At 38.6% G+C, this 27,350-nt stretch overlaps 3 protein-coding genes across 4 annotated transcripts; all 3 read right to left on the minus strand.

Annotated features, from left to right (window-relative positions):
- Window positions 1-7,377: 7,377 nt before the first annotated feature.
- On the minus strand, window positions 7,378-11,111 carry LOC130955001 (pentatricopeptide repeat-containing protein At3g24000, mitochondrial). The gene has a single exon (XM_057881783.1). The coding sequence runs from the start codon at window positions 10,623-10,625 to the stop codon at window positions 7,542-7,544; it is 3,084 nt and encodes a 1,027-aa protein (XP_057737766.1). The 5' UTR covers window positions 10,626-11,111; the 3' UTR covers window positions 7,378-7,541.
- A 921-nt stretch (window positions 11,112-12,032) lies between these two features.
- On the minus strand, window positions 12,033-20,030 carry LOC130954399 (peptidyl-prolyl cis-trans isomerase CYP59). Of its 2 annotated transcripts, none has more exons than XM_057881135.1 (15): window positions 19,872-20,030; window positions 19,184-19,350; window positions 18,985-19,089; window positions 18,133-18,250; window positions 17,933-17,983; window positions 15,841-15,932; window positions 15,661-15,760; window positions 14,636-14,758; window positions 14,469-14,546; window positions 14,304-14,350; window positions 14,187-14,215; window positions 13,749-13,789; window positions 13,427-13,526; window positions 13,161-13,290; window positions 12,033-13,076 (listed from the first exon to the last, which is right to left on the minus strand). In XM_057881135.1, exons 2-15 carry the CDS (start codon window positions 19,279-19,281, stop codon window positions 12,413-12,415), a joined length of 1,776 nt encoding a protein of 591 aa, XP_057737118.1. In that variant the 5' UTR covers window positions 19,282-19,350; window positions 19,872-20,030; the 3' UTR covers window positions 12,033-12,412. The 2 variants fall into 2 exon arrangements, with proteins under 2 accessions (XP_057737118.1, XP_057737117.1); XM_057881134.1 differs by having other exon boundaries at window positions 12,035-13,076; window positions 14,160-14,215.
- Window positions 20,031-20,799: 769 nt separating this feature from the next.
- LOC130954572 (chaperone protein dnaJ C76, chloroplastic) lies at window positions 20,800-22,580 on the minus strand. The gene is made up of 3 exons (XM_057881332.1): window positions 21,898-22,580; window positions 21,630-21,810; window positions 20,800-21,555 (listed from the first exon to the last, which is right to left on the minus strand). The coding sequence occupies exons 1-3, from the start codon at window positions 22,500-22,502 to the stop codon at window positions 20,983-20,985; spliced, it is 1,359 nt and encodes a 452-aa protein (XP_057737315.1). The 5' UTR covers window positions 22,503-22,580; the 3' UTR covers window positions 20,800-20,982.
- Window positions 22,581-27,350: the final 4,770 nt, after the last annotated feature.

Consider the following 27,350-nt stretch of genomic DNA (forward strand, 5'->3'; position numbering starts at 1 on the left):
AATCTGAGAGGAAAGGGCAAAGAAGTCCACACCATAGAGCTGGGCGGCACAAGGACCAGAGAAGAGCTACGACCCCAGCCGGGTGGAAAAACCGAGGAGATACAAGTCGGTGAGGAGGAAGGAAAAAACACTTACATAGGAGCCAACCTAGGGGAAACCCTGAAACAAAGGTTGGGTGAACTCCTAAGAGCTAATTCCGACCTCTTCGCCTGGAAGGCTTCCGACATACCCGGGATTGATCCCGAGCTCATGTCTCACAGGCTCTCGGTCTACCCAGGGTCCCGACCTGTACAGCAAAGAAGACGCAAGCTCGGCCCAGAGAGGGCCTCCATAGTAGAAGAGCAAGTACAGGCGCTCCTGGAAGCCGGCTTTATCAGAGAGGTCAAATACCCAAACTGGCTAGCCAATGTAGTGCTAGTCAAAAAACAAAATGGTAAATGGAGGATGTGCGTCGACTATACCGACCTGAATAAGGCCTGTCCTAAGGACCCTTATCCCTTACCAAGTATTGATACCCTGGTGGACTCCAGCTCAGGGTATCAATACCTATCATTCATGGACGCCTACTCGGGATACAACCAAATCCCGATGCATGAACCCGACCAAGAGAAAACATCGTTCATCACACCAAAAGCCAACTACTGCTACGTGGTCATGCCATTCGGATTGAAGAATGCAGGAGCTACGTACCAAAGGCTGATGAACAAAGTGTTTTCCCCCCATCTAGGGAGCCTAATGGAGGTCTACGTCGACGACATGTTAGTAAAAACCAAGCAAGAAGTCGACCTCTTAACCGACCTCTCACAAGTCTTCGACACTATAAGGTTGCATGGGATGAGACTAAATCCCGCAAAATGCGCCTTCACAGTAGAAGCAGGGAAATTTCTAGGCTTCATGCTAACACAAAGAGGGATTGAGGCCAATCCCGACAAGTGCAGAGCCATCCTAGAAATGAAGAGCCCGACTTGTTTAAAGAGAGGTTCAACAGCTCAATGGCCGACTTGCAGCCCTCTCCAGATTTATGGCAGGATCGGCACTAAAATCCCTTCCATTATTCTCCCTGTTAAGGAAGGGATGCCAGTTTGAATGGACTCCGGAATGTGAGGAGGCGTTCCAAGAGTTCAAAAAATTCTTAAGCCAACCTCCTATCTTGACCCGACCAATACCGGAAAAAGACCTCGACCTATACCTATCCGTCGCAAACAGGGCTGTCTCATCAGCCCTGATCACAGAAGACGAGGTCGGTCAACACCCGGTCTACTTTACCAGTAAGGTTCTACAAGGCCCTGAGCTAAGGTACCACAAACTAGAAAAGTTTGCCTACTCCTTAGTGATAGCCTCACGAAGGCTACGACCTTACTTTCAGGCTCATACAATAAGAGTCCGTACAAACCAGCCCATGAAGCAAATCCTCCAAAAGACGGATGTTGCAGGGAGAATGGTTCAATGGGCGATAGAACTCTCCGAGTTCGATCTGAGATAGGAAACTCGGACTGCAATTAAAGCCCAATGCCTCGCCGACTTCATTGCGGAATACGCAGGTGAACAAGAGGAAAAACCGACTACATGGGAACTCTATGTAGACGGATCCTCCAACAAGACAGGGAGCGGCGCAGGCATAATATTGATAGATGGAAAAGGAACCCAGATAGAGGTCTCCTTAAAATTTGAATTTCCGGCTTCAAACAATCAGGCAGAATATGAAGCCTTGATTGCCGGATTAAAGTTAGCAGAAGAAGTTGGCGCTACAAAGGTGATGATCTACAGCGACTCACAAGTGGTGACTTCCCAAATAAGTGGAGAGTATCAGGCAAAGGACCCCAATATGAAGAAATACTTGGAAAAAACCTTGGAACACCTCGGGCGCTTTGCGGAAACCGAGGTTAAGCACATAACTCGGGATCTAAATAGCAGAGCTGACGCCCTATCCAAGTTAGCAAGTACCAAACCCGGAGGGAACAATAGAAGCCTGATCCAGGAAACCCTCCAAGAGCCCTCGGTATCAAAAACAGAGGATCAACAAAAGGTACTTGAGGTAGTCGGCCTAAACCTCGGATGGATGAACCCCTTAGTCGAATACCTGAAGTTCGACATCCTCCCCAAAGAGGAGAAAGAGGCTAAAAAGATCCGAAGGGAAGCACAACATTATACTTTGGTGAGAAATGTCCTTTACAGAAGAGGGATATCAACGCCATTACTAAAGTGCGTACCGACCTCAAGAACCACCGAGGTGTTGGAGGAAGTACATAGTGGGATCTGCGGAAACCATCTCGGAGCGAGGTCGCTGGCCAGAAAAGTGATCCGAGCAGGATTCTATTGGCCGACCTTGCAGAAAGATGCAACAGACTTTGTGAAAAAATGCCAGCCATGTCAGATGCATGCAAATTTCCACGTGGCTCCACCAGAAGAGCTCATCAGTATAACTTCCCCCTAGCCTTTTGCAAAATGGGGAATGGATTTGTTAGGTCCTTTTCCCCAAGCACCAGGGCAAGTCAAATACTTGATCGTGGGAATAGATTACTTCACAAAGTGGATAGAAGCAGAACCACTAGCTACTATCACCGCTCAAAGAAGTCGCAGGTTCCTCTACAAAAACATTATCACAAGGTATGGAATACCTTATTCCATCACCACAGATAATGGGACTCAGTTCACCGACGCTTCCTTCAGAAGTTTTGTAGCCAGTATGAAAATCAAACATCAATTCACCTCGGTAGAACACCCACAAGCCAATGGGCAAGCCGAGGCAGCTAACAAAGTCATACTGGCAGGACTGAAGAAGAGATTACAGGAAGCAAAGGGAGCTTGGGCTGACGAGCTCCCCCCAGTGCTATGGGCTTATAGGACGACCTCCCAATCCGCCACAGGAGAAACACCCTTCCGACTAGTCTACGGCGTAGAAGCCATGATTCCTATAGAAATCAGTGAGCAAAGCCCAAGGGTAATTCTCCATGATGAGGTCGAAAATGTACAGGGGCACAAAGAGGAGCTCGACTTGCTCCCCGAAGTCCGAGAGAACGCCCAGATAAGAGAAGCGGCATTAAAGCAAAGGATGACTACCAGATACAACAAGAAAGTCATTCGAAGAACATTCGCCGTAGATGACCTGGTCCTAATTAGAAACGACATTGGGGTCAACAAATCAGGAGATGGAAAGCTCGCCGCAAATTGGAAAGGGCCATACAAAATCAAGGAAGTGTTAGGGAAAGGTTATTATAAAGTAACCGACCTGGATGGCACTGAGTTACCAAGGTCGTGACATGCTTGTAATATGAAAAGGTACTACAGTTAGAAGCGAACCCTACTCCCTGATGTACTCTTTTCCCAGCTTCATGATTTTTTCCCAAAAAAAGGGTTTTTTCTGGAGAGGGGTTTTTAACGAGGCATCATAGTAGAGGCTAAGGGAAAATATACTGTCAAGACCCTTAGTAGCAAAAAGGTACCTTCCCGATTAATAAAGATCTTTTTTCATTCATAATATCTCTTATAATATCCTCCTTTATTTTTCTAAGTCTTTCTACGAAACGCGCCGACTTAAGCTCGACAAAGCGTGAAAATCCCATGAACCGACCTAGATGGTCGTCAGGATAAAACGACGAGGTACAAGTCGGTGTAAAGAGGTTATATAAGTCGATCGTAAAAAACTCGGGAACCAACCCGACTCATAAGTCAGAAAGTGATCCCAAGTAGGGAAACTTGGAAAACTTTGATCCACAGATCGGAGTATAACACCGAGTAGAAGAAAAACGCATCGCAAAAATAACCTAAGTCATAAAAACTCACTAAAGCAAAGTCGAGTATAAAGGATAACAAAAGAGATATGACAACCTGAAAAGTTTAAAGCTTGCATACAAGCCTTTCCACGAAAAAGGCTTGAGAAAATAATACAAGCTAGCAAAAAGTTTTTTCGAAAAGATCAAACATATTTCAAAATAGAAAAGCATGTGCACGCGCAAAGTAACTTAAACCCTTATCCAAAAAAGGGCACCTACTTCGATTAGAAAACCCTTATCCAAAAAGGGCATTTATTTTGTTTAAAACCCTTATCCAAAAAAGGGCAACAAACAGAATATTTTGTTTACGGCCTTGAAAGGCCAGAAGCAAATTGTTCACAACCACCAGCAAATAAATAGAAGTTTAAAAAAGGGGGGACCCACAGGCCGGGCCCCCATATAGCCACAAAAATAAAAAAGTCATTTCTTGGACGGAGTAGAGGAATCACCACCACCAGGAGGAACACCACCAGGACCGGGGGGAGGAGCCAAAGAGGAAGTCGGAGCAAGGGTTGAAGAACTCGGTGGATCTGCGGAATAAGGAGGAGACTCTATAATCCTCTGCCCCCGAGTCTTTAGGTCTGACTCAGAAAGGACCTCGGGAGCAGGAGGATCAACAATGGCGCCATCAATCACCACTTTGTCAGGATGTAATGGAGAAAGATCCAAGTCGGGGGCTATAACCCTGACCTGCTCCAGGAAAATTCTCCAAGACTCCTCGGCGGCATCGGCGATAGAGTCCTCCAAGTCAGCATAGGCATTCCGAGAGTTCAACAAATCCTTCTTCACCTCCACCATATCTTTAAATAGGCTTTGGTAACTCTCCTGGGCTGCCTTCCTTAGATTTACCTCCATAGTACATTGGGCTCGCAGCTGGCTCTCCTTCTCCCGGAGGTCATCTCTCTCCTTCCTCAACTTATCTCTCTCCTCCTTCAACTCCTTTTGATGTTTTTCAAATAAAAGAAGCCTCTCCTCTAGCTCCTCAACCTTTGAGGAAGTCCCCAAGGAGCTGAGAGGAGTCTTCTCAAACATGTCCAAAAGTTTGCCACAAACTCCCGCCGCCCTAAAACTTTCTTCGGCCAGAGTGGCAAGGTGTTTCCGAACAGAAACATCATCCATATTTATGAGAGGATAGATGTTCTTTCGGACGAATGCAAAAGCATCCGCCTTAACCCCACCTTCCCAAGAAGGGCCAGACTCTGAAGTCTTGCGCTTCTTCTTCTCTGGCTCGGAAAGTAGTGGGGCAGAAGGGAGTGGTCGAGCCAAACTTGAGGAGGAAGAGATGATAAGAGGTTGAGAGGGAGTACCCACATTTCTAGGAGGAGGAGGAGGAGGAGGAGAGACGACCGCCTTGGAACCCCCGGACCTGGCCCGGGACTTTGCCTTGGCTTCCTGCACCCGCTGGTAGGACTCTTGAGCATTTTTCTTTGCCATATCTACAAAAGGAACAACCAAGTTACAAGTCGGTAAAATACAAGTCGGCAAAATGCAACTCGGAAACAAAAAATGCATGCACTACCTATGCAAGATTGAACAAAGACCGACGTCCCCTGGAGGATTTTCCTCGTATCCAAGTATGGGGCCCTCCCCCATGCTTCTCGGAAAAACCCCACAATAGCCGCCTCCACCTCGTCTAGGTCATCTAGACCAATCTTTTCACAAGGGGTGGCCGGCAGCCAATAAAGGGGAAAGCGAGGGGAGGAATGCTCGTCCAGAAAAAAGGGGTGGTGACCCTCTACGGCTTGAACCTTGAAGAAGAAATTTTTGAAGTCGTGGAAAGATTCGTCAAAAAGGATGAAAATCCTCCGACCTTGAATGGCTCGGAAGGATACCCATTGTTGTCTGTTGTTTAGCCCACTAAAGGGCTTAGTCATATGGAAAAGATAAAAGAAGATTCTCAAGGAAGTCGGAAAGTCCAGAGCGTGGCTTATAAACTGGTAAATCTTCAAAAAACCCCATGAATTGGGGTGGAGTTGAGTAGGGGCAACCTTACAGTGGTGCAAAACGGATATCTCGAAATCAGAGAAAGGAAGAAAAACACCCAAACGGGTGATCATACATTCATACATGAAGAAAAAATGAGGGGCCGCCTCATTAGCTCTCCCAAAACAGACCCGGTCTTCAGGACCCGGGATTATCAGTTCATATTTGGGCTCGTCCTCGTCCGAAGTACAGAGCCTATGATGAGTACGAAGGTGGGTGATAAACTCAGCGTCAACCAACGGTTCCTCCCCAAGGACCGTATCATCAACCCACTGAGAAAGAATGTCTACAGAAGCCATTTTTTATATAAAGAAGAAAGTGGCAGAAAACCTACAAAAAGGAAAAAGAAAAAGAAAATAAAAAAATACGGCAACTAAAGAAGAGAGATTCGAAACTAGAATCTACAGGTCAACCTATCTACTCGCAAAACAAAACATGCAAACATAAAGCATGGCATGAAAAAAGCAAAACTAACCTTTATCCGAAAATGGAGGTTGGAGAAGAACAGAAGTCTTCGAACGCAAGGATGCAGTACGAACAAGATAAGGAGAAAGTTTGAAAGATTGCAGAAACGGAAAATGAAAAGAGAGGGAAAGTATTTATAAAAAAGGCTAAGGGGCATAATGGTAAAAAGCGAGGCAGTCATTAATGAGACTGCACCGTTACCAAAGCCCTCAATCCCTAAATGATCCCTCAACGGACACGACGCTTGAATTGACGTAACTGTCAGAAATCAAAGGTCGCGAAAATCACGTCGGTTTCCAAGATCCGTATTCTCTCAAACAAGTCGACTACGAACCCGAGTTGAATACTTGAACCCAAACTTTAAAGAAAATTTGGGCTCAAGTAGAGGCACTGTTCATACCCTGGCCCAATGATAAGGGCCCAGGTCCAACCGAAAGGCCTAATCCAATAGGATAAGCCTTACAAAATACCGACTTTCACATAAGAAGTCGGTATCAACCACGACTTGGTCTGAAGAGGTCGGATGTGAGATTAGCTGGCAGATAAATACTCATTCAAATGAGTAACCGCCCCTAAAATCTCTCTAACCGCCTCATAAAGCCATATCTTAACCTCCCCAAGATAATGGGGACGGTTACCACCCTAAAGATACGGCACTACACCAACGGTGGTTATTGGCTCACCATTATAAATACACTGACACCCCTCAGGTATCTCTAAGTCCAATACTCTCTAAGACCTGGTTACACTCTTGCTAACTTAGGCATCGAAGTGTCTTTGCAGGTACCACCCCCCATTCTCACGCGAGCACAAGTCGGACGGAGCCTCCCGAGTTGCGGACCTACCCGGAGTTTTCCTCCATCACACACTTGGGCCGCCAAACGCCATCCGTCGTATTAATCTCCGGTTACCTACCGTAACACATATCATCTAAATGACGTCGTTTTTTACACACCAGAGTGCCAAACCAAAACGACAACGTTTTAGAGCCATCCAGTGTGGCGAAACAATGCCACATAAGCACTTCGGTGATGGCTCATCATTAGAAATATGTCTAGAGACCACTATGAGTACTCGAAACTCTATCTAGAAAACTACTATAGAAAAATTGGAATTTTGAAGACTACATTGAATATTCACACGAATCTCAGGGACTATTACGTGGATTTACTCCTCCTTTAACAGGTAATGAATACATATGTCATAATCTTAATAGATTAACCTTTGTTGAGTCTACTTAAATACTTAAAAATAATAAAAAGAAAATCACCCGTATGAATTACCAAACATCACTAAAACGGGTGTAATCCACTGCTACCACTACCAGTAATCAGAACAAGAACACTTGCCACCACTGAAATGGTGAAAGCGGTATGCATCTCTTAATATGATTTTCCTGTCAAGGATTTTACTAACCAGCTTAAAAACAGAGTGGCAATCACCACAAACACGAAGGTTCTTAAATATTCTAAGTGGTGAACTTTCTGGGCTGTTGACCAATCCGAAAGCAAGGGCAATTCTCTCACTATGGTTCCAAAGATTATGCTCCTTTTGTTCTTCATCCGTGTCTTGCAATGAATAGCTTGTGTCAGCCACATACCCTGCCTCTTTAATAATCTTTCTCAACTCATCCAACTTCCTATTGATTTGTGTCGTTTGTGGATGAAACTGCTCTCCCATTCCAAAAAAAGTAACCTTATTTTTCAGCTTCACCCAACTACATGCAGGTTTTTTCTTTACTTTATTTGATTCCATTTGCCTCCTCACATTCTCTACATCTCCCCATCTTCTACTGGAAGCGCACACATTTGAATAAAGAACATAAGCTGAATCATCCAATGAATCCAATTCAAAAAGACGATCCGCAGCTCTCCTTCCAAGCTCCAAATTACCATGTATCTTACAAGCAGCCAACAAGCTACGCCACACAAGGTCATTTGGTGCAACTGGCATCTTATCAATAAACGCCTCAGCCTCAGCAAGCCTCCCTGCTCGCCCAAGAAGATCAATTATACATGTACAATGTTCGATTCCTGTGGCGACGCCATATTCATCAGTCATTGAAGAGAAGTATGCAAGACCCTCATCCACCAAACCCCCATGGCTGCATGCAGACAAAAGTGAAACAAAAGTCACATGGTCTGGTCTCAGTCCCATGTCAACCATCTCATGAAAGACTTCCCTAGCCTGTTGGAAGAACCCATGTCTGGCTAGTGCTGATATTAAAATGTTCCAAGACCTCCGTGACCTGTTTCTTGGTTGGGGAAGGATTTTAAACACGTCATCAATTTCCCCACATTTTCCATACATATCCATCGTAGCATTTAGTACATAATCATTTGAGTCAAACCCAAGTTTAATAATCAGGCTATGAAGCTGCTGACCTTCATCCAGTACAGTTAAGTTCCCAATGATGGCAAGGGCTACAGAGAAGCTAAACTGATCTAGAAGAACCCCTCCATTCCTCATATTTACAAAAAGTTTGAGTGCCTCCTCACCAGGTCCATAATGGGCATTTGCAGAAAGAATGGCATTCCAAGTACTCGAATTTTTATTAGCTAATGCATAAAAAATGTAGTTACTTGTATCAAGATCACCACACTGAGCATACATTGTAATTAGGGAACTCTGGACATACGTATCCAATTCAAAGCCTGCCCTGATTATATATGCATGGATGGGCATTCCATGCTCCAAGAGATCATCAGAAGCCAAACAAGCACTGAGAAGATTAACAACAGTAATGTAATTTACAGATACACCTTCTTCTCTCAATAAATTGAAAGCTTTAATTGCCGCATTTGGTTCTTTATTGTCAGCATGGCCACCTATAAGTGCATTCCAAGTTACTTCATCTCTTTCAGGCATTAGTTTGTGCACCTTTTGTGCTTCATCCATCAAACCAAACTTACCGTATATGGTAACCAGTGCATTACCAACGATCAGATTGTGCTGGACACCGAAAAGATTCACAAGGCCATGAACAATCTTTAGTTTTTCTATATTATTACAGGCAGATAATGCAGTTGTGAAAGTCACATAGTTCATTGACTTCCTCGTATGGAGCATCTCAATCAAAAGTTGCATGGCACGTGAATACTTTGCATCCTCAACATGGCATGCCATCATGGAATTCCATGAGATCAAATCCCTCTCTGGCATGGTATGAAATACAAACTCTGAATCCTCAAAATTTCCAGCCTGCAAATACATACTAATAAGACTATTGCACACACAAACATTCGATTCAAGTCCAGATTTCACTAATAGACCATGAAGTCCTCGTCCCCATCTCAAATTTTGAGCCGAGCCACAAACAGATAATAAGGACGAAATAGTAATATAATTTATTTCCATCTGATCATGACGCATCCGAACAAGGTGCCCTAGAGACTCTTCACAACGACCATTATGCGCACTTGCAGTGATCATTGAATTCCATGAAATAGTGTCACGTTCCAACATGTTATCAAACACACAAGATGCCTCCTCAACACACTCAAAATTACCGAACATAGATATGAGTGAGTTTGCAACAGAGATATTAGTGTCTAATCCAGATTTGATCACATCTCCAAGGATTTGGTATCCCAGGGTTCTATCATCGAGCATTCCACAAGATCGAATAACAATAGCCATTGTGTTTTGATTACAAGGTACCTCTTGGCGTCTCAAGTTCTGGTAAATATTTAGAACCTCCTTTGTGTACCCATTATCTGCATAGGCAACCATTAAAGAAGTCCAAGAGACTATATTTGGTTGATCAATCTCCTCGAATATTTTGGTAGCCTCGGAAACATGAGCGTGTGCACCATAAAAGTGCAGCAGAGAAGTGCCAGCAAACACATCAGACAGCAAACCGCATTTAACAGCATAAGCATGAATCTGAAGTGCTCCTTCAGGCATGCATCCTGACCTGTCACAGGCAGTCACTAAACTAGCAAGTGCATAACTGCTTGGTGTGGCACCAACTTCACACATGTGACGAAAGAGGTGCATTGCTTCCCCGTAGCAACCAACTCTAACAAAGCCAGACATCAAGTTGTTCCAAGAAGCTTGGTTTCTATCGGGCATTCTATCGAACACGTGGCGCGCATATTCAATGTTGTGAAACTTGCAGTACATGTTGATCAAGGTATTGGTATAGAATGTGCCAAGGTGAAGAAGGCCCTTAATGCAAAGTCCATGCAAGGCTTTGCCGAGAAAGGCGTGAGTGATGTTCGAGAAGCCCTTTTGGGGGAAGCATGAAACTTGGGGGTGAGGGTGCTTTGTCAGCAAGGGAGGTGGGGAATGAAGGAGATTAGAGGGAGTGGAAGTGGAAGATAAGACACGTGGTGCTGGACTACTGCCGCTGCAACTGGCGGTGGACGCAGCCGCAGCCATCTCGGACGACGGCGGCACCATTTGAGCTTTGATGTTTCTGTTTCTGAGAAAGAGGAGTTTCCAGGGAACCGTCCCGTTCTTCTCCACGCTTCCTCTTCACACTCACACACCCCCCATATATAACAAGCTGCTGCCGCCGCCGCTGCGAGTTTTATGATTCTTTTTGGATATTATTCATAATTATCATTTTCTTTCTATATATAAAGATTGAAGAGTTGGATGGAGAGTGAGCCAAGTGTCACTCAAGGAGGGATGTTACCAATTTTTACATGCATGTATGTACATCTCCCATCTTGACATTCAAATTTTCCTCATACATCACATGCATAGCATATATGTTCAACACCTAGCCGCATTCAAAGCTCGCAGGATAGGCTCTTCCTGTACTTACACACACAAATAAAGGTCTGAGATTCATTGTTGTCACTTGTCAGAATCCATTCGGTGAGTAAGTAATTTTACATTTACAAAAATTTAACAGATTTTGATAGGATAAATACCTATAAATCCGTCTCCGTCAACATTTAGTTAAGTCTCAATTCTTATAGATATTTCGCGAATCCTGGTTTAACCTCAACCCGAATTAATTTTTTTTTTTTTATGTTGGAGCGAAAAATAGTATATTTTAGGATTATAAATTATAAAGGTATAATTCTCAAATGTAAAATTTTTTTATTTAAAATATTAAAATCAGACAATTTAATTTTTTTAGCAATAAAAATTAGACAATCTGATTTATTAAAAACAAAAATCGAACCCTTTAATTTATGAATTTTAAAAAAAATCACAATAAACAAATAAGACCCTTCAATTTGATATTAAAAAATTTTAAAAGATCAACTTACAAAATAATCAATAGAACCGATTACTATTTTCATACCAAAATAAAAACACATGTACCACTAATAAAATTGAATTGCACACGTTTCTCTTTCATAATAAAAATTTTTAGCCTTAAAATTCACTCTATTTTGTTGTTTTAGCCTATTTCATATTCTCGCTTTTTTTTATCTTTTGTTTTTTCAAATGTTTCACTCCATTGGCATTTATAAGCACGGCAGATTTTCTAATATCGTTTAAATATTTTACGTTATCATGAAAATAATTATTTTCAGGCGCTGACGTGCAGTAATGATAAACTGCATGGATCCTTATCTTCATCCTCAATTCCTCATCATATATATGACTTTATAAGGAATTCTCCACCACTAAATAATAAAATAGCTAATGTAATGAGTACCATAGAAGAATGCTCTTTATGAGGGCAAAAAAATGAAAAACAAAATCTATATTGGAGACACAACACCACCAATTCGCATTGACCCCATCAATCAAGAAAGAAATTACAAAAATAAGACAATCAACGTAACAATAATACCCAGTAGGTACATATATGTTGTCCAATGAACGCACACTTCTATACAACAACAAACCCTTTCAATCTTATATCTCTAATACTACAACCCACAAGTAAATAAAATCTCAACTACACACTGTTCCGACAGAGTGATCTTTGGAACTTTGAAATAATGGAACTTAAAAATGGAACCAATTTTTAAATTAAAACCAGAAACTAAGAAAAGCATTTCTGCCATAATATTAATGTAACAGTTAACAAAAGCCCTAAGCTGTGACCAAAAAATGTTAAAATTAGAAGCAGAATGGTTCGTGTGCATTTTTTACTTCACGGAAAGTGGATATGTCAACAATTACTACCAGAAAAATAAAATGTACATCCGTTACCTCATGGTCCTAGTTGCATTGACAAATGTTCTGCAACATTGACAACAATAATGATACAAAAATGATCATCTCCTGTCACCATGATGCCTCCTATCGGAATAGTCACGAGGCTCAGTATCTAGTCTTCTATGTCCGCGTTCTTCCCTTCCATGTCTATAATCCTCATCCTCCCTTCTGCGTTTGTAATCTTCATCCTCCCTTTTATGTTTGTAATCTTCATCAGGACTTCTTTTTCTTGGTCTGTTATCGATCTTCCTGTCATGCCTTCTGCTGTCTTCAGGTCTCTTCCTATAATCTCTGTCATCCCTTTTCTCTAGACGGTTACCATCCGATTCTCTCCTGTGATCTCCACTAGCACGTCTTTCTGTGTATCTATCATCCAAGTGTCTTTTTCTTGGGTCTACCTCATCTTTCCGCCTGTAGTCATCGTCTCTATTTATTTCCTTACGCTTTTCTCTGTCTTTCCTGTCTGAATGATAATCTGAATCTCTTGATTCTTTTTCAGCTCGTGCTTTATCATCTCCATCTCCCCCACGTTCCCTGTGTCTATCACTGTACCTATTTCTGTTGTTGGAGCCTACCATCTCATCCTTACGCCCTCTACGAATATGATCTTTAAAATTGTCCTTCATACTGTTCTCAACTATGTCATCTCTGTCACGCCGTTGGCTTTTTCTATCATCTCTCTTTGGATTTTGTGAGTTATCTCCATCAAAAACCATCTCATATCTACACCATGAAGTTTGTCACTTATTTGGGTAAACATAATCACAGACAAAAATGAGATAGAAACATGCAATCATCAGTACAGACCTGGTGTTATCTCCACCGTGTTGGGTATTATTATCCTTCAAGACGAATTTTGCAGGTTGTTTCATTGAATCATCGGCAGTGCAATCCTTGGCAATATGATCTGCAGAACCACATTTGAAGCAACCTCCACCTACAGTCATAAATTATGACATTGAGATTACAAAGGAGAAGCTGCAGGCATTGCAACTGAACACTGCCATAATGCTACCAAAAAACAGAACTATATAAAACATATTCTTACAGGTTGTGACATGTTTATCATTTACCTTTGCCCTTCTGATTCCGCCTATATTGTGACCACAATTTTGCCACACTTTGACTAAAATCCACGTGTATTCTTCGATCATCGATCAAAGCATTATCCATCTATTTGGGGGGCAGTAAAAGTGAAAGGATTAGGGGAAATAGTTTTCTATTCATCCCAAAGTGTGTTTTTGAAGTATATATAGTTGATATTAAAGTTTAAATGCATAACTATTAAAGCATCCAATGTGCAAGAAGTAAACTAGGACTAGGATCATTTATTGTCAAGGAAAAGAAAGAAACTGTTTTGATTAGGAAACAGATCGTTCAAAATTTTCTGCATACCTTAAAATATGCCTGTTCACATGACATTTTGTCCTCAAACTCTGTCACAACAGGTGAATGTTAGATACTTGATTCAATTGCATAAACAACCAGAGGTAACCACCAACTTCCAATTTACATAGTAGGGTTATACACTACAAAATTAAAAAGAAAAATTCATCACATTATCTGCAACTACAAATTCTACATAACATAATAACTCTTAATAAGTCTTAGTAGGCTATTCATCGTGATGCATGTGTGCAAGGTATATAAACTAGATGCTAATTTAACTAATTTGGCAAAGTGGAATTACACATAGGGAATGAAAGAGATATCAAAATAGAGCCAACCAGCTACTACAGTTTCTGCATGCAAGTAAAGTTGAATAAATTTTTAACACAATAGAAAAAACTGAAAATAGATACTGACCAATGAAAGCATAGCATAAACTGTCACCAGTCTTGTGGTCCCGGATGATTTCAGCCCTATCACCAAATATTTTGTGTGAGAACTTAAGAATGAAATGTATGATACTATTACTAAATATGTTCACAAGTGTCCAGTATTACTCACGATGATACAGTTCCAAATCGTGAAAATATCGTATGCAAGTCCTCATCCTATATTTTAAAGGAGAAAATTACTGAAACTGAATGTACTGAATAATAACTCAGTAGAAATACCCCGAATACAATCATGATTCAGATGCATAATACATATAAGAAAAAGGTCACTCACCTCAGTAACTGGGTTCAATTTACAAACAAATAGCACATTATCCGGAGGTTTAATCTCAGCATCAGGAATATCACCAATCTGAAACAAAGATGAAAAGTAAATTGTATGTAGGATCATAGTCACACATGAAGTACCAAAACTTATGTGTGTCAGTCTTTTATACTTACACTCTCAAGTACGACTGCCCTAGAACGTGCTTCCTTCTCTCTAATAACCTCCTCAAGCTCTGCTGGATTTAATTGTTCATCCATGGGAACCCAATCATCTTCAAGTCGCACCTCATCATCAACCTAGTCAAATTGCATTAAGTCATGACTCTGAACAGATATCGTTACTTCAGCCTCTAAAATTGGATTTATATTACATTATCACATCAGTCTTCAGCATTAAGTAATGATTTTGAATACATATAAACAGTTCTTACATATTTAAGGAGTAAAACCCAGTTCACCTATCCATCTATAGCATCATCATTCATCTCCAAACTAGTCAACATTGATTACAAAACCTTTTTTTTTCTTTTAATGTCACCAAAATTCAAATAGATAGTAAGTTCTTGTCTTGTCGTAATAACTTCAAGAGTAGCACAGAAATCCTGGTTCTTATATGAAGTCATTTGAGAAGAATCGTCTCAAGAAAAAATGGAGAATAAGATATACTCCCAAACAAGAAAAAAAATAAAAAATAAAATATTAAATAGAATAAATACATCAATGCAAAATAAGTTTAAAAAAAACCTCTCCTATCATCTGCATATCTGGAAGGAAAACACTCTAAAAAAGCATGTGAGACCAAAAGTACAACTGTATGCTTTTAAACATCTGTTTCGAGTAATGCTTGCTTTAGAAAACAATTAGCAAGTTGCATCATAATGAACAAGCAGACAACTGTTATACCAAGTATTTTATTGATGAAACAATGAGCATTTTTTCTTTATTTTTCTTATTAGTAAAGTAACTCAAGGGGGAAAAGATTCAAAATCAAGTTTTTGATTCTGTAAGAATTAATGCAACATCAAACTTACTCATTTAAAAACTGTCCAAGAACCATTTTTCTGTCAACTGAAACCATTTTGACAATAAATGGATTTATAATTTATATCACAAAGGCCCATCACAAAGCTGACAAGTAACCTATTCAAAATTTTACTTGCTTTCAAGCTATGAAATACAGTGCTTCAGTAAACCATTACCTCATCTTTAGGTTTTCCTTCTGGAGAAGCTTCAGGAATGAACTCAGCTAGCTGAGGAGGATCATCATAAGGATCCTCTAGGATGTATGTGTGCTTGATTCTGTTCAAGTAGTTCAAGAAGATTACACTACTTTCTTCTTCAACAGTGAAAAGTTAAATAAGAAAATAGCATTTACAAACCGTATATTTTTATATGGTCTGCTCTTTTCATCCACATAAGCCTCATTTATTCTGGTCAAAGCCTCAAATCCTTCAGCTACCTCACCAAAAACCTGAAAAAATTTTGGGAAGATCAGGGTCAAACGAGATCAAGATAATAAAAGTAGCACTTGCTAGTCTATGCCCTTCCTTTTGGGAAGAAAAATTTTCCCCCCTTTCTTTCTTTCTTTTATTTTCCTTTTACTTTTTTTCCTAAAAAAGGAAAAGAAGACTAGTCACAAAGAAACCAGAAATGAAGCTGAATCTTAAGAGGATAAACCATGCAACAACATATGCCAACCCCTTTCAATCTGTGCTAAATGCTAACACGTCATTCTTGATGACATATAAAATACTCTAGCAGACTAGCAGTTACTCTGCCTACATTCTGCTATCTCTATGCATAAACCGTGCTGCTACTGCTACTGTTGATCATCATCATCATCATAATCATCATCATCATCATCATTATTATTAAGATAGGGAAAGAATGATACATGGAAGCGGAGGAACAGATATCACGCAACAAAAAATGAAAACAAAAGATTACTGAAGCATAGCTTTCCAATCTCTCAACATTTATGAGGGAAAGTCCACTAAAAGAGATCGTGAGCCTTAAACCATATAAAGGCCAAACGCCTAATTCCATCTGATAAAACTTGTTTATCTGGAAACCCACATTAAAGGTGCGTGAATTGTTCTCTAGCCAAATACTCAAGATAGCGGTATATAGTGAAATGCTATCCTGCTAAGGAACAAGCTATTTATAAATTAACTGCTACTGAGCCTTTTCCTACTTGGTGAGATTAGCTACATAAATTCGGCGAGCCATAGTGTCCTGTCACAAACGACATATATATATATATTCTAGATCCTCCTCCAGCTCTACTTATTTGATTATCCTCCATCTACCCACTCCTCAAAGTGAGATTCCACTATCTTCGTTGCAATGGCAATAACCCAACTCTCTCTGCTGCGCTCATTCGGTCATATTCCTAATCCTATCTTGTCCAGTGTATTGACGAACTACTTATTTATAAAGATACCAATTTGAGATTAAAAAAAAGTAAAACACCCATACCAAACTCAAAAGCCTTGGCAATGCCTCCCTTTGTGCATGTGAGATATCACATAAGGACTACAAAGCAAGACCTGATCCACATACTTATCCCGTATATATTCCCTAAAACTAAAGCACAAATTGCTTAGATGTACTAATCGAATATCATCATTATTTAATGGTTAAATTATTCGGCTAGTCCCAATAGTTTCACCAAATGTGTAATTGAATCCCTACAATTTAAAAGATTTTAATTGACTCCCTATACCAATTTTAAATATGTAATTAGATCCTTTTTAACAGTGAATAGAGGCATATTCTGTTAAGTTAAACGTTTTTGGAACGGCAAGAATGTGATTAAAAGTTTAAAACGGGTGTAGGGACCGAATTAAAAACTTTTAAAGTGTAGGGACTCAATTACAAATTTGGTAAAACTATAGGGACTGACAGAATAATTTAAAGGTTTAATTCCTCCGTTGGTCCCTATAGTTTCACCAAATTTGTGATTAAGTCCCTATAATTTTTTTCTTTTAATTGGGTCCCTACACTGCTTTTAATTTTGTAATTAGGTTCTTTCTAGTGTAAAAAATATTAGAGTTAACTGATTATTTGTCTACAAATTGAAGGTATCACAATTAAGAACCTAATTAAATCTTTGACCACATGATTTTTTTGGAAAAAATATTCCGTTAATTTGAACGTTTTTTATATGAAAGGACCTAGTTACAAAATTAAAAGCAATGTAGAGACTTAATTAAAAAGAAAAAAAAGTATAGGGATCTAATTACAAATTTGGTAAAACTATTAGGACTAACCGGGTAATTAAACCTAATTTAAACTTATTTAATAATAAAATAGTCATGCCATCCTGTATTTCAACTCCTGTCCCTTTACTATGATTATACCCAAATCCAGAAAAATCAAAACAATTTTAGCATGGTAAAACTATCAAAGCAAGGATGACGCATCGATATCCAGTGAAACAGCAAAAGAAATGGAACCCAGAAGACTTACTGTGTGTTTCCCATCAAGGTAATCGAGGTCATCACGCAGAGTGATATAAAACTGGAAACATTAACAAAATAAAGAACCGTTACTTAACAATCATTTTCAATTTAACAATCAAAAGTTGCAAACACACTTTCTTTAATCCATTTAACTGGAAGGCAATTATCAACCAGCCATGATGGGAAGAATGTTATTCATACACATACCTGTGAAGCATTCAGATTCTCTCCTGCACTTGCCATGGCAACTGTTCCAGTCTTGGAATGCTTCAGATCAACCCGAATTTCATCGCCAAAAAATCGAGCTTGATCACCATAAAGAAACCTGAGAGAGGATGCCATTGCAATTCATATAAGAAATTAAGTGGGCCTTACTTACACCAAAAGCTAGCTCAAGAGGTAAGGATTACCTCACACTTATAAGGAATATCAAGCTTTTAATTTTAGACAATGTGAGACTTAATACCCCTCTCATGCTCAGCGTGAAATTTGAGAATGACTTGAATTTGTTGTGGTGTGAGGGTGGCCCAATAACAAATTTTTTTTTTAAACTTTTTGCTTTGATACCATATAAGAAATTAAGTGGACCTAACTTCCAGCAAAAGCTAGCTCAAGAGGTAAGGCTTGCCTCACACTTAAAAGAACTATCGGGCTTAATTTTAGACAATGTGGGACTTAATAATTCAATGTCAGAAGCTTCATAATTTTAAAAAGGTAAAAAGAAGAGTATGTGTATCTAAACAATGAAAGCAACCAAATGCCTTCACTATATGAATTAAGTCATTAAAACCTGAGCCATTATCTCTAGCTGTTGGACTACCTTTTGTTTGATCAATTGCCTTATCAGACCTTCAACAAAAATTTGGTTCTACTACAACCCCCCCCCCCCCCCCCCCCAAAAAACAACAATCAAAACAACATTAATAATAAAAAGGAAACTCCTTTCTCTTCTAAGAATAGGTGCTGCCCTAATCCTAACTTTCAAACGCTACAGCTGAAGTGTATGTAAATGCGAGCAGCGAGTAATACATGTAAAAGTAAGCAAGTTAGGTTTCATACTTGTAGATGGAATCACCACCAGTGCCTGTTCCTGTGGGATCGCCAGTCTGAGCAGTGAAATCCTTCTGAACAGTGTGAAATAGACAGCCATTATAGTACTTAATCCTGTAACAACAAAATAAACAACAACTGTAAGGTACTAAAAACTAGTAAACTATCGAGTATAGAGTTCTAGAAGTTACAGAGACGTGGGACTGACTTGCAGAGCTTGAGGAAGTTCTTGCAGGTGAGGGGGCACTTGTCGGTATGTAAATCAACGACAATGTCCCCTAAGCTTGTCACGATCAGCACTGACATCTTACTTACTATTATGCACTCAGTGCTTAATGCAACTAACTGAACAAGTATTATATTATGATTAAACACCTGAAATACCAACCTCAGAGTAATCAGAATGAGAAGAAACCCAATTCTCAGAGAAGCAAGCTTTATGAGTTGTTTAGGCCTTAAATAGAGGTGGGAATCATCAGAGAACAGAAGAAAGCAGCAACAGTTTCCCAAATGGGACGGTCAAGGATAACCAAAAGAAAAAGAAAAATAAAAACACTGGGATTTCAATTTCAATATCAACAACAGAGGCTATGGCCAACTTATAGTGTTTAGTGTTGCAAATAATTTGTTAGCCTAAATTACAATATACTTTATTCAATCTTCCTGCCATTACTTAGCAGTCGAACTTCAGTAATCTATTGACTATTTTAGCTCAAATCAACAACAAGCAAATGATTAAATAGTTGGAATACTAAAAAGATAAAATCAAGTCATATCTATTTTCAAGCAATCTGATCTCACCAGAAAATGAATAAGTTGGGAAAATAGAAGAATCACGACGAAACAAAAGCGGAGGGGAGGGGGGAAGAAAAAACGAAAATAAGACGGACACAGACCTTGAACTGAAGCCACGGTGGCTAACGACTTCACGGCGAGTTCACTGAGGACGTGCGGTGTGCGACGGTGGAGGGAGATGCGAGCGAGAAGAACCTAGGCCGCATCTAGATAGTAGAGTTTGGAGTTGGGCCCAACTCAAGGCCCAATTTTGAGGTTTGGTTAATTGTCGGCCCAATTTTGAGGCTTCCTTCATCCATGTCAACAAAAAAACACATGTAATTACCCATTGTACAAAAATAAGTTGTAATTACTAATTATCCTACCAGAAAATGTCAACATGTAATTGCAAACCTATAAACACATATCTGAGATTTGGTACAAATAGAGGATTTAAGGAGTGAAAAATAGGACACCCAAGATCTTGGTCTAGTCGTGATCTTTTATATTTTGCAAGGAGTACACTTGGGTTTAAAATTTGGCCAGGTAGTAGATAAAATCCTTAATATTGTGTGTGGAAGTGTGGATGAGTTTGTAATGCTTAAGATTGAGGACAGTCCAAACTATCTAATTAAAAAAAAGAGTGAAAAATAAGTACTCTTTCTTGTGTGTGAGTGTTGCCCACATTTTTACTTGAATTGAATTGATAATCAATCATATCAACCTCAAACTTTGTTTTCCGTATACATGGCAGGTTAGCGTGAACAAATCTAAATAACAAATAAAGGCAACCTTTCTTGGCTGAGAATGGTAGTAAGATGAATCACAATTCCCCAAGAGAAATACAATTCGTAATGCATAATGCACAGAATCTCAATACAACTTCCGCCTTTTTTTTGTTTTAGAGATGCAAGTTGAAGTCAGTTTCCTTTGAGCTTCAGATTCAGAGGCACCACTTCATGACATTTAACACTTCAATTAGTTCTGATAACAAATTATTTTCAGTGTCCTTAATATCAAAATGGGGGAAGCTGCAGCAAAGTAATTAAGTTTCAGAAGAAGCTGAGTCAAATAATTGTTGAAGTATGATATTCTTAAAAGAGAACTTGAAAGTTTTAATACATCATCTGCTATGATCATGTTCACGTGTTTCTTCAGATACCTTACTGCTTGCTACTTACATGTATATAGTTCTAATCAATCTTGGCTATTTATTATGGACTTTGTATCTATCTATCTTTCTTTATTGCCAATAATGGCAACAAGTTCTATAATTGCCATTCCCATCATATACCATGTAGCTGCTGCCAGTATATACTGCATCCAGGGACTGTTAACAATTTCCAAAGCCAGATTACCACCTATGTGTTGTTTCAGCTCAGGAACTGACTCTGCTTCATGTAATCGAACCGTAGCTACCGCGATCAATGCAGTAACAATTGGAAATCCCCATCTGATTGGGCTATTTTGGTTCTCATATTCATTCTTTCCCTTGATAGCTGAAGGCTTCTCAGCTGGCCTTGGAGGAGTAGCAGTTTTTGTAGTTGAAGACGGAAGAGCATATGTTGATGGGGCCCAATACTCTTCAGGACGGTGGCAAGCTTGTGGAATTTGATCCCTCAGTTTCTTCCTTGCAGCCGCATCTCTAAGCTTCCCGATATCCGGTTCTGGTAATTGATATGTGACTCTTGTCATGTTTTTTTCAGAGCTTCCACATGCGCTGGGTGATTGCCAGTATAACCAATTGGAAATTGATCTTATTGCCTGAATTGCTGACATTCTTGATTCTCTTTGGAGGTCTGTTTCCTGAATACAAGCATTTAAATCAAAACATGTTGTTACTATGAAGCCCAGCCCTGATTACATGTCAAAGTACTAACCTTTGAACACTTGGAAGCTTTATCCATCGTTTCCTGGAACCTTTTTTGAAACTTGTCCACATCCACGAATATGTTGGAGACACGAACGCCAGCTGCGTTACCTGCGCCTACTCTTACGTTGCCACGCGGTTGCTTGGACATCAAGAACTCCAGAGCTGCAAGGTTGGACCTCTCAACTAGCCTATGAATGAATCATAACTCAGCAATTCTCTGAACATTCAAAAAGTGGGAATAGAAATAGCATAGAGGTCAGAGGAGATATACTTACGAAATGCAGTTGACAGGGCAGGAATCAATGGCGTCTTGGATTTTGTGGTGAGAATCAGCCCACTGAGCAACAACCCTTGCTCTGCCATAAACAGATTCAATAGCAAAGGTGTTGTTAGCTAAGAGAGCGCACTTGAGACAGCCAACGCACTTGATTTCGTCGACAAAGATGGCCCGCTGCTCGGTCTGGGAGCCCCGCCATACCGAGTACAGGGGTCTGCCGGTGAAGCCTTTGAATTCTGATATCTTGGCTTGCTCCCTGTCATATGAGAGGCGAGCATTGGGGTCGGAGAGAATGGCATAAGCTTGATTGAGGATGATGGACATGTCATGGCCGGCAGGGCCCGCGATGTCCGGGTGGCACCGCTTCTGGAGAGAGCGGTAGGCCGTCTTCACCTCTGACTGACCCGATGTGTTATCAATCCCAAGAAGATCGTACAGATCCAACTCTGACGTCATCCATGATGATGCCTTGCAGTTGCATCTTATTCTGCTATGTCTACTACTACTACTACTACTATACTTGTTGTGCAGCTTCAATTGCTCTCCATGTGTTCTTGCCATACATGGAATCAGCCATGTGGATGCAGCAGCACTCATAGCCATCTTCGTCCTTTAATTTCGGCTACTCAACAGGATAAGCCCCTCCTATGCCACACTGTCTCATTATTATGGCTGTGCAAGATATTTTGCTTTGCTTTCTACATCTTTTTTTTTCTTTTTTGACAACGATGGAAGATACTTATTATTCACTAATTTTCTGTATAGATGGCTATATCCACCGTTGATGTCCAATTGTAATATACTCGAAATTTTACTTAATTATCCGCCCTATTTTATAAGGAAAATAACGAAAATACTATTTGTATACTAAAATTAGCTACCAATGTATTTGTGTATAATTATATATGTGATTTAATTTATTTTCAATGTGTATTTTTTTATACTGTGGCTAACTTTAGTGGCTGATTTTAGTATACACATAACATAACCCATTTTATAATTGTGTCCAGTGTATTTTTGTCCTTAAACAATAAAATATATGAATTAATATTCAGTTGCCCGCTAGAAAGGTAGATCGGATGGTTAGCGGGTTGAGAGCAACGATCTTTATGGAGAGGCGTTGTTCTGAGCGTCGGTGGGTCTGCGGGTAGGACCACTTGCAAGGACACTCCGATGTTAAAGTGAGCGTCCGTACAATGAAGCGATTGATTAGGGTAAGTATGACGTATCTTTGGGAAGGAGTAGGTCCCTTCCCATTTATACCTCGTACTTCGGGTGAACCCTTTGTCCTAGGTCCATTCATCTAGAAGTTTCTGCTTGCTATCCAAGTCTCCATCAAAGTGTGAGGCGACATGCGGGTCGACAACTCATTGGGTTGACAGTCCGTATGGTAGACTCTCAGTCTTTGTTGGACTGAGTCAAAACAATTAACATTCTAAATTTTACAATAGATGTTCCACTAAACATGAGAATATTTTTTTGGTGATTGAACATAACACAAAGAAAAAAGACCTAAGAAAAAGAGTAGTACTCTTCTCTAATAATAATGTCTAAATTATTAGGAGGCAGTAACCACTCTAGATACACCTGCATATTTAAAACAGCAGTCTTAGCCATTAAATCAGCCGCTCTGTTTGCTGTTCGCTGGATGAGCACTAAAGTAGCTGTCCAATTGCGCTGGAACATCTCTTTGATTTTGTCAAGCAGATCAGAGTCATTCCTAATCATGCTGGTTGTGCCTCGCGAAACAAGAAGAAACGCATCAAGATTATCAGTTTCACATATGACCTCTTTGCACTCACAATCCCAAGCCATAACAAGCCCTCTCCAAATAGCATGAAGCTCACAACAGAGAACACTAGAAGGAGGTATACTGGCAGAACAACCTTTTATCCAAATTCCCATGCTGTCTCTAATAATACATCCAAAGCCAGCTAATTGCTCATTTTCAAAAACGCTTGCATCGCAGTTCACTTTACAGACATTCATTGGAGGTGGTTCCCAGTTATATTTCAAAGAAGAAGGAATAATATGTCTTTGGTTGATAACAACATTAGAGAAATCTCGAGTAGCATGTTTAACTAAATGAACAATTTTCTCCTTATTCCATGGATCATCTTGGTGGAAGATGTTATTGTTCCTATCCCTTCAAATCCACCAAAAGGCTGCTGCAAAGAGAAACTCATTTTTGTTGAGGTTAGAACGAATCCAAGACACAAAATCCAAACTAGAGTCCTCAGCGGTCATTCCCAAATTTAAGCTAATCCAAATCTGACGAGCTTTTTGGCAAGTCCTAAAGTAGTGGTTAATATCCTCTAGAGTAAGATAACATCTCTGACAAAAATCAGAAGTAGAAATACCTCTTTGAAACCGTTAACTAGCTGTGGGAACTCCGTTGTTGAGGCAAAGCCAGAGTAGACACTTTATCTTCTCCGGAATTCTCAAGCGCCAAAGCCAAAGCCAATTTTCGTTATCATTCCAGCCAAATTTCTTCTTCAATAGCCATTCATACCCGCTTTTAGTCGAGTAGGTGAGAGCATTTGAATTTGTCCAAAACCAACATGTTTTATCTCCTGCCTACTTGATAGGATCAAAGAGCATCAAATCAAGTTTAACTTTTTCCGGAATCATTATGCAAAGAATATCCCACCGCCAATGCCCATGGTGCCAGGCATCTTCTAACTTCAAGTGAGAATCAGAAATGTGCACAAAAGGAACCAAAGGAGCTAGCGTTCTATATGGTCGCCAAGCATGATACCAAAAGGATTGAGACATCTTGCCTGTACACCAATCAAAACCATCACGAAGCTTTTCTATTGTCTTATAAAAATATCAAAATATCAAATTTAATTTTAAATAAAAAATATAAGAAAGGAATTTAGAGAATAATATTTAAAAAGAATCAAATACACGAATTACTTATCTCTAGGAATAGGATTAATCTTTAAAATTAAAAAAATTGTTTATTTCTTTTAAAAGTTATTATGTTCAAAATTAAACTGATCAACAATAATAATTTTTTTCCCATCTTGTAAATATGCGTTTTACCTATCATTGACAGATTTCTTTGAAGAGTCAAAGATAAAAACTTTTTTCATATCTTAGTTTTATTATGAAAATTATTAATGAACCCTAAAGGCAATTTCACCTTGAAGCAAATGCCTAGTAGTATTTTAAAATTTTACATATTCTTTAATAAAGAAAATGTCAGGACCAATACTTTTCATTACTTCTTTAATAATATAACATCATTCTACTTTCATTAACTTTAAAGTTGTATATAAAAAATTGTTAAAATTAATTAAGTTCAGTTCATTATTAGTTTTAAAGGATGTCTATAAATATTTTTCGATCCTTGTATATCTCTTTATTGACTATTGATGATATATTTAGTTGAAACAGAACTAAAAATCTTTTTGTTTAACAATAACAAACAATAGTGGCAGTAGTAGTAATATAAAAGAAACCAAAATATAATCCAAAGTCCATTGATAAAGTAAATTGCAAAGTTCGAAGATGTCGTATGAGCAATGGAAATAGGATTGTTAGCAATGAAGGATGACTTCGTAATTCCCATGGCCATGTATAAATGCAGGACTTCATCAACACGACCATGACTCTTAGTCTATAGATTAGAATTCTCGTAATAATGGTAACATGTAACTAACATGGGACATGATTATTTTAATAAAATCTCTAATAATTTTTTGTCATCATCATCTATCTCAATATGAATTTGGGATAGTAACAATGATAAATTTCAATACTTTTGTCTTTTATTAATATTGATAAAGTCCATTTTTTTTTTTAATTTGAACAAACGACTTTAATTTTATTTTGTTTTTGTAACAACCTACTGCTGGCATATAATTATCATAATGTTAAACCAACGCATAATCATTTAACATGATTGTAGTTACTATTGAAAAAATATGTTTTGATCCGTCACCTTATAACTCAGTCTTTATTATGCATTATGAGTTATAACTCGGCGTTAACTATTATCCATTCTTTTACTTGTAACTGACACCTTCATTACCGACTTAATGACCATCATTTCTATCTTAATGACCAAACGGTCATAACGTCAATTCTATTAATCAATTTTATGCCTATAAAAAGAACATTCTATATCTAATCTCAATAATACATTCTATATTCATAGAATTATTATAAACACAACATAACACATGATAACTTTCATTTCATGTCTTACATTCTATATTCATAGAATTATTATATACCTCTTAAACACTTACTGACTTGAGCGTCGGAGTGTCTTTTGCAGGTACCCACCCCCTTGTTCTCTCCTTGCCGACGTATAACTCATCCCGACGAGAAGCTTGAAGATATTCATCGACGGACGAGCTATACACCGGCCAAACTCAGCAAGAACAATTGGTGCCGTCTGTGGGGATGAGTAAAATAATTCCCACTCCCCTTAGGTTCATAAAACTTGATTTACATTCAAATTTTTGAACCAATCTCAACGATCTTGTTTAAGATTTTTAATACCTCTTATCAAATTTTAATCTATCGTAACTTTTTATAAAGTATATACTTTATACATTCAAATTGCTTCATTTTTACGTATCATAATATTCCACATCTCATAATCGATTAATGAACCAATCTCAGAATAAACTCGGCTTTCAATCAATCCGGAAAAAAAAAGCTCGGTTTTCAATCAATCCGAGCACAAATTCACTTATCAAATTTGCTTATTTTTTTCAAAGTTCTCTATTTACACAAGTAAAATTATATATTTTATTCAACATACTTTTACATTTATATTTTGAATAACTAATACTTACTGATTTATTAGTTATATTCAAACCTCAATATATGTTCTATACAATAATGATATATAACAACTATGTCAATTGCATTTTTATTTCATTATGTATTATATTCTTATTGCTTAATGATTTCATTTATACAATTAAATGACAATAATGATGAGTTTAAATCTTAAAATTCGATTCTATCAAAAATTAATTATATATCAATTGTATATAACTGTTACACTATTCACTTTATGCTATTAAATTTTATGTTACTATTTGTTTAATGTAAAAAATTAAACAGGCAATTTATTATTATTGCACGAAGAATATCCCTCGTCATACTGTAACTGCTAGAAACATTATACTAAATGTATAATTCAATAACTGTTATCTTATTGCTTTATTATCAAATTTAAACATGTCCTACAAAATAAAATTCAGATATTCACATTTGGCATGTATGACATTCATATATGTCGTCTTCTTCTCTACAATTATCAACTTTCAAGGTATATATATATATATATATATATATTTTACTTTGAACTATTTTACTTTTACAATATATATTATTCAATATATTTGCGACTTTATACCTATTCATTTTCTCAATTTCTCTTATTCATGTCAAACCTTCACTATAAATTGTAAATATTCAATAACT

This window comes from Arachis stenosperma, chromosome 10 (assembly GCF_014773155.1).
Source record: "Arachis stenosperma cultivar V10309 chromosome 10, arast.V10309.gnm1.PFL2, whole genome shotgun sequence".
Taxonomy (NCBI): domain Eukaryota; kingdom Viridiplantae; phylum Streptophyta; class Magnoliopsida; order Fabales; family Fabaceae; genus Arachis; species Arachis stenosperma.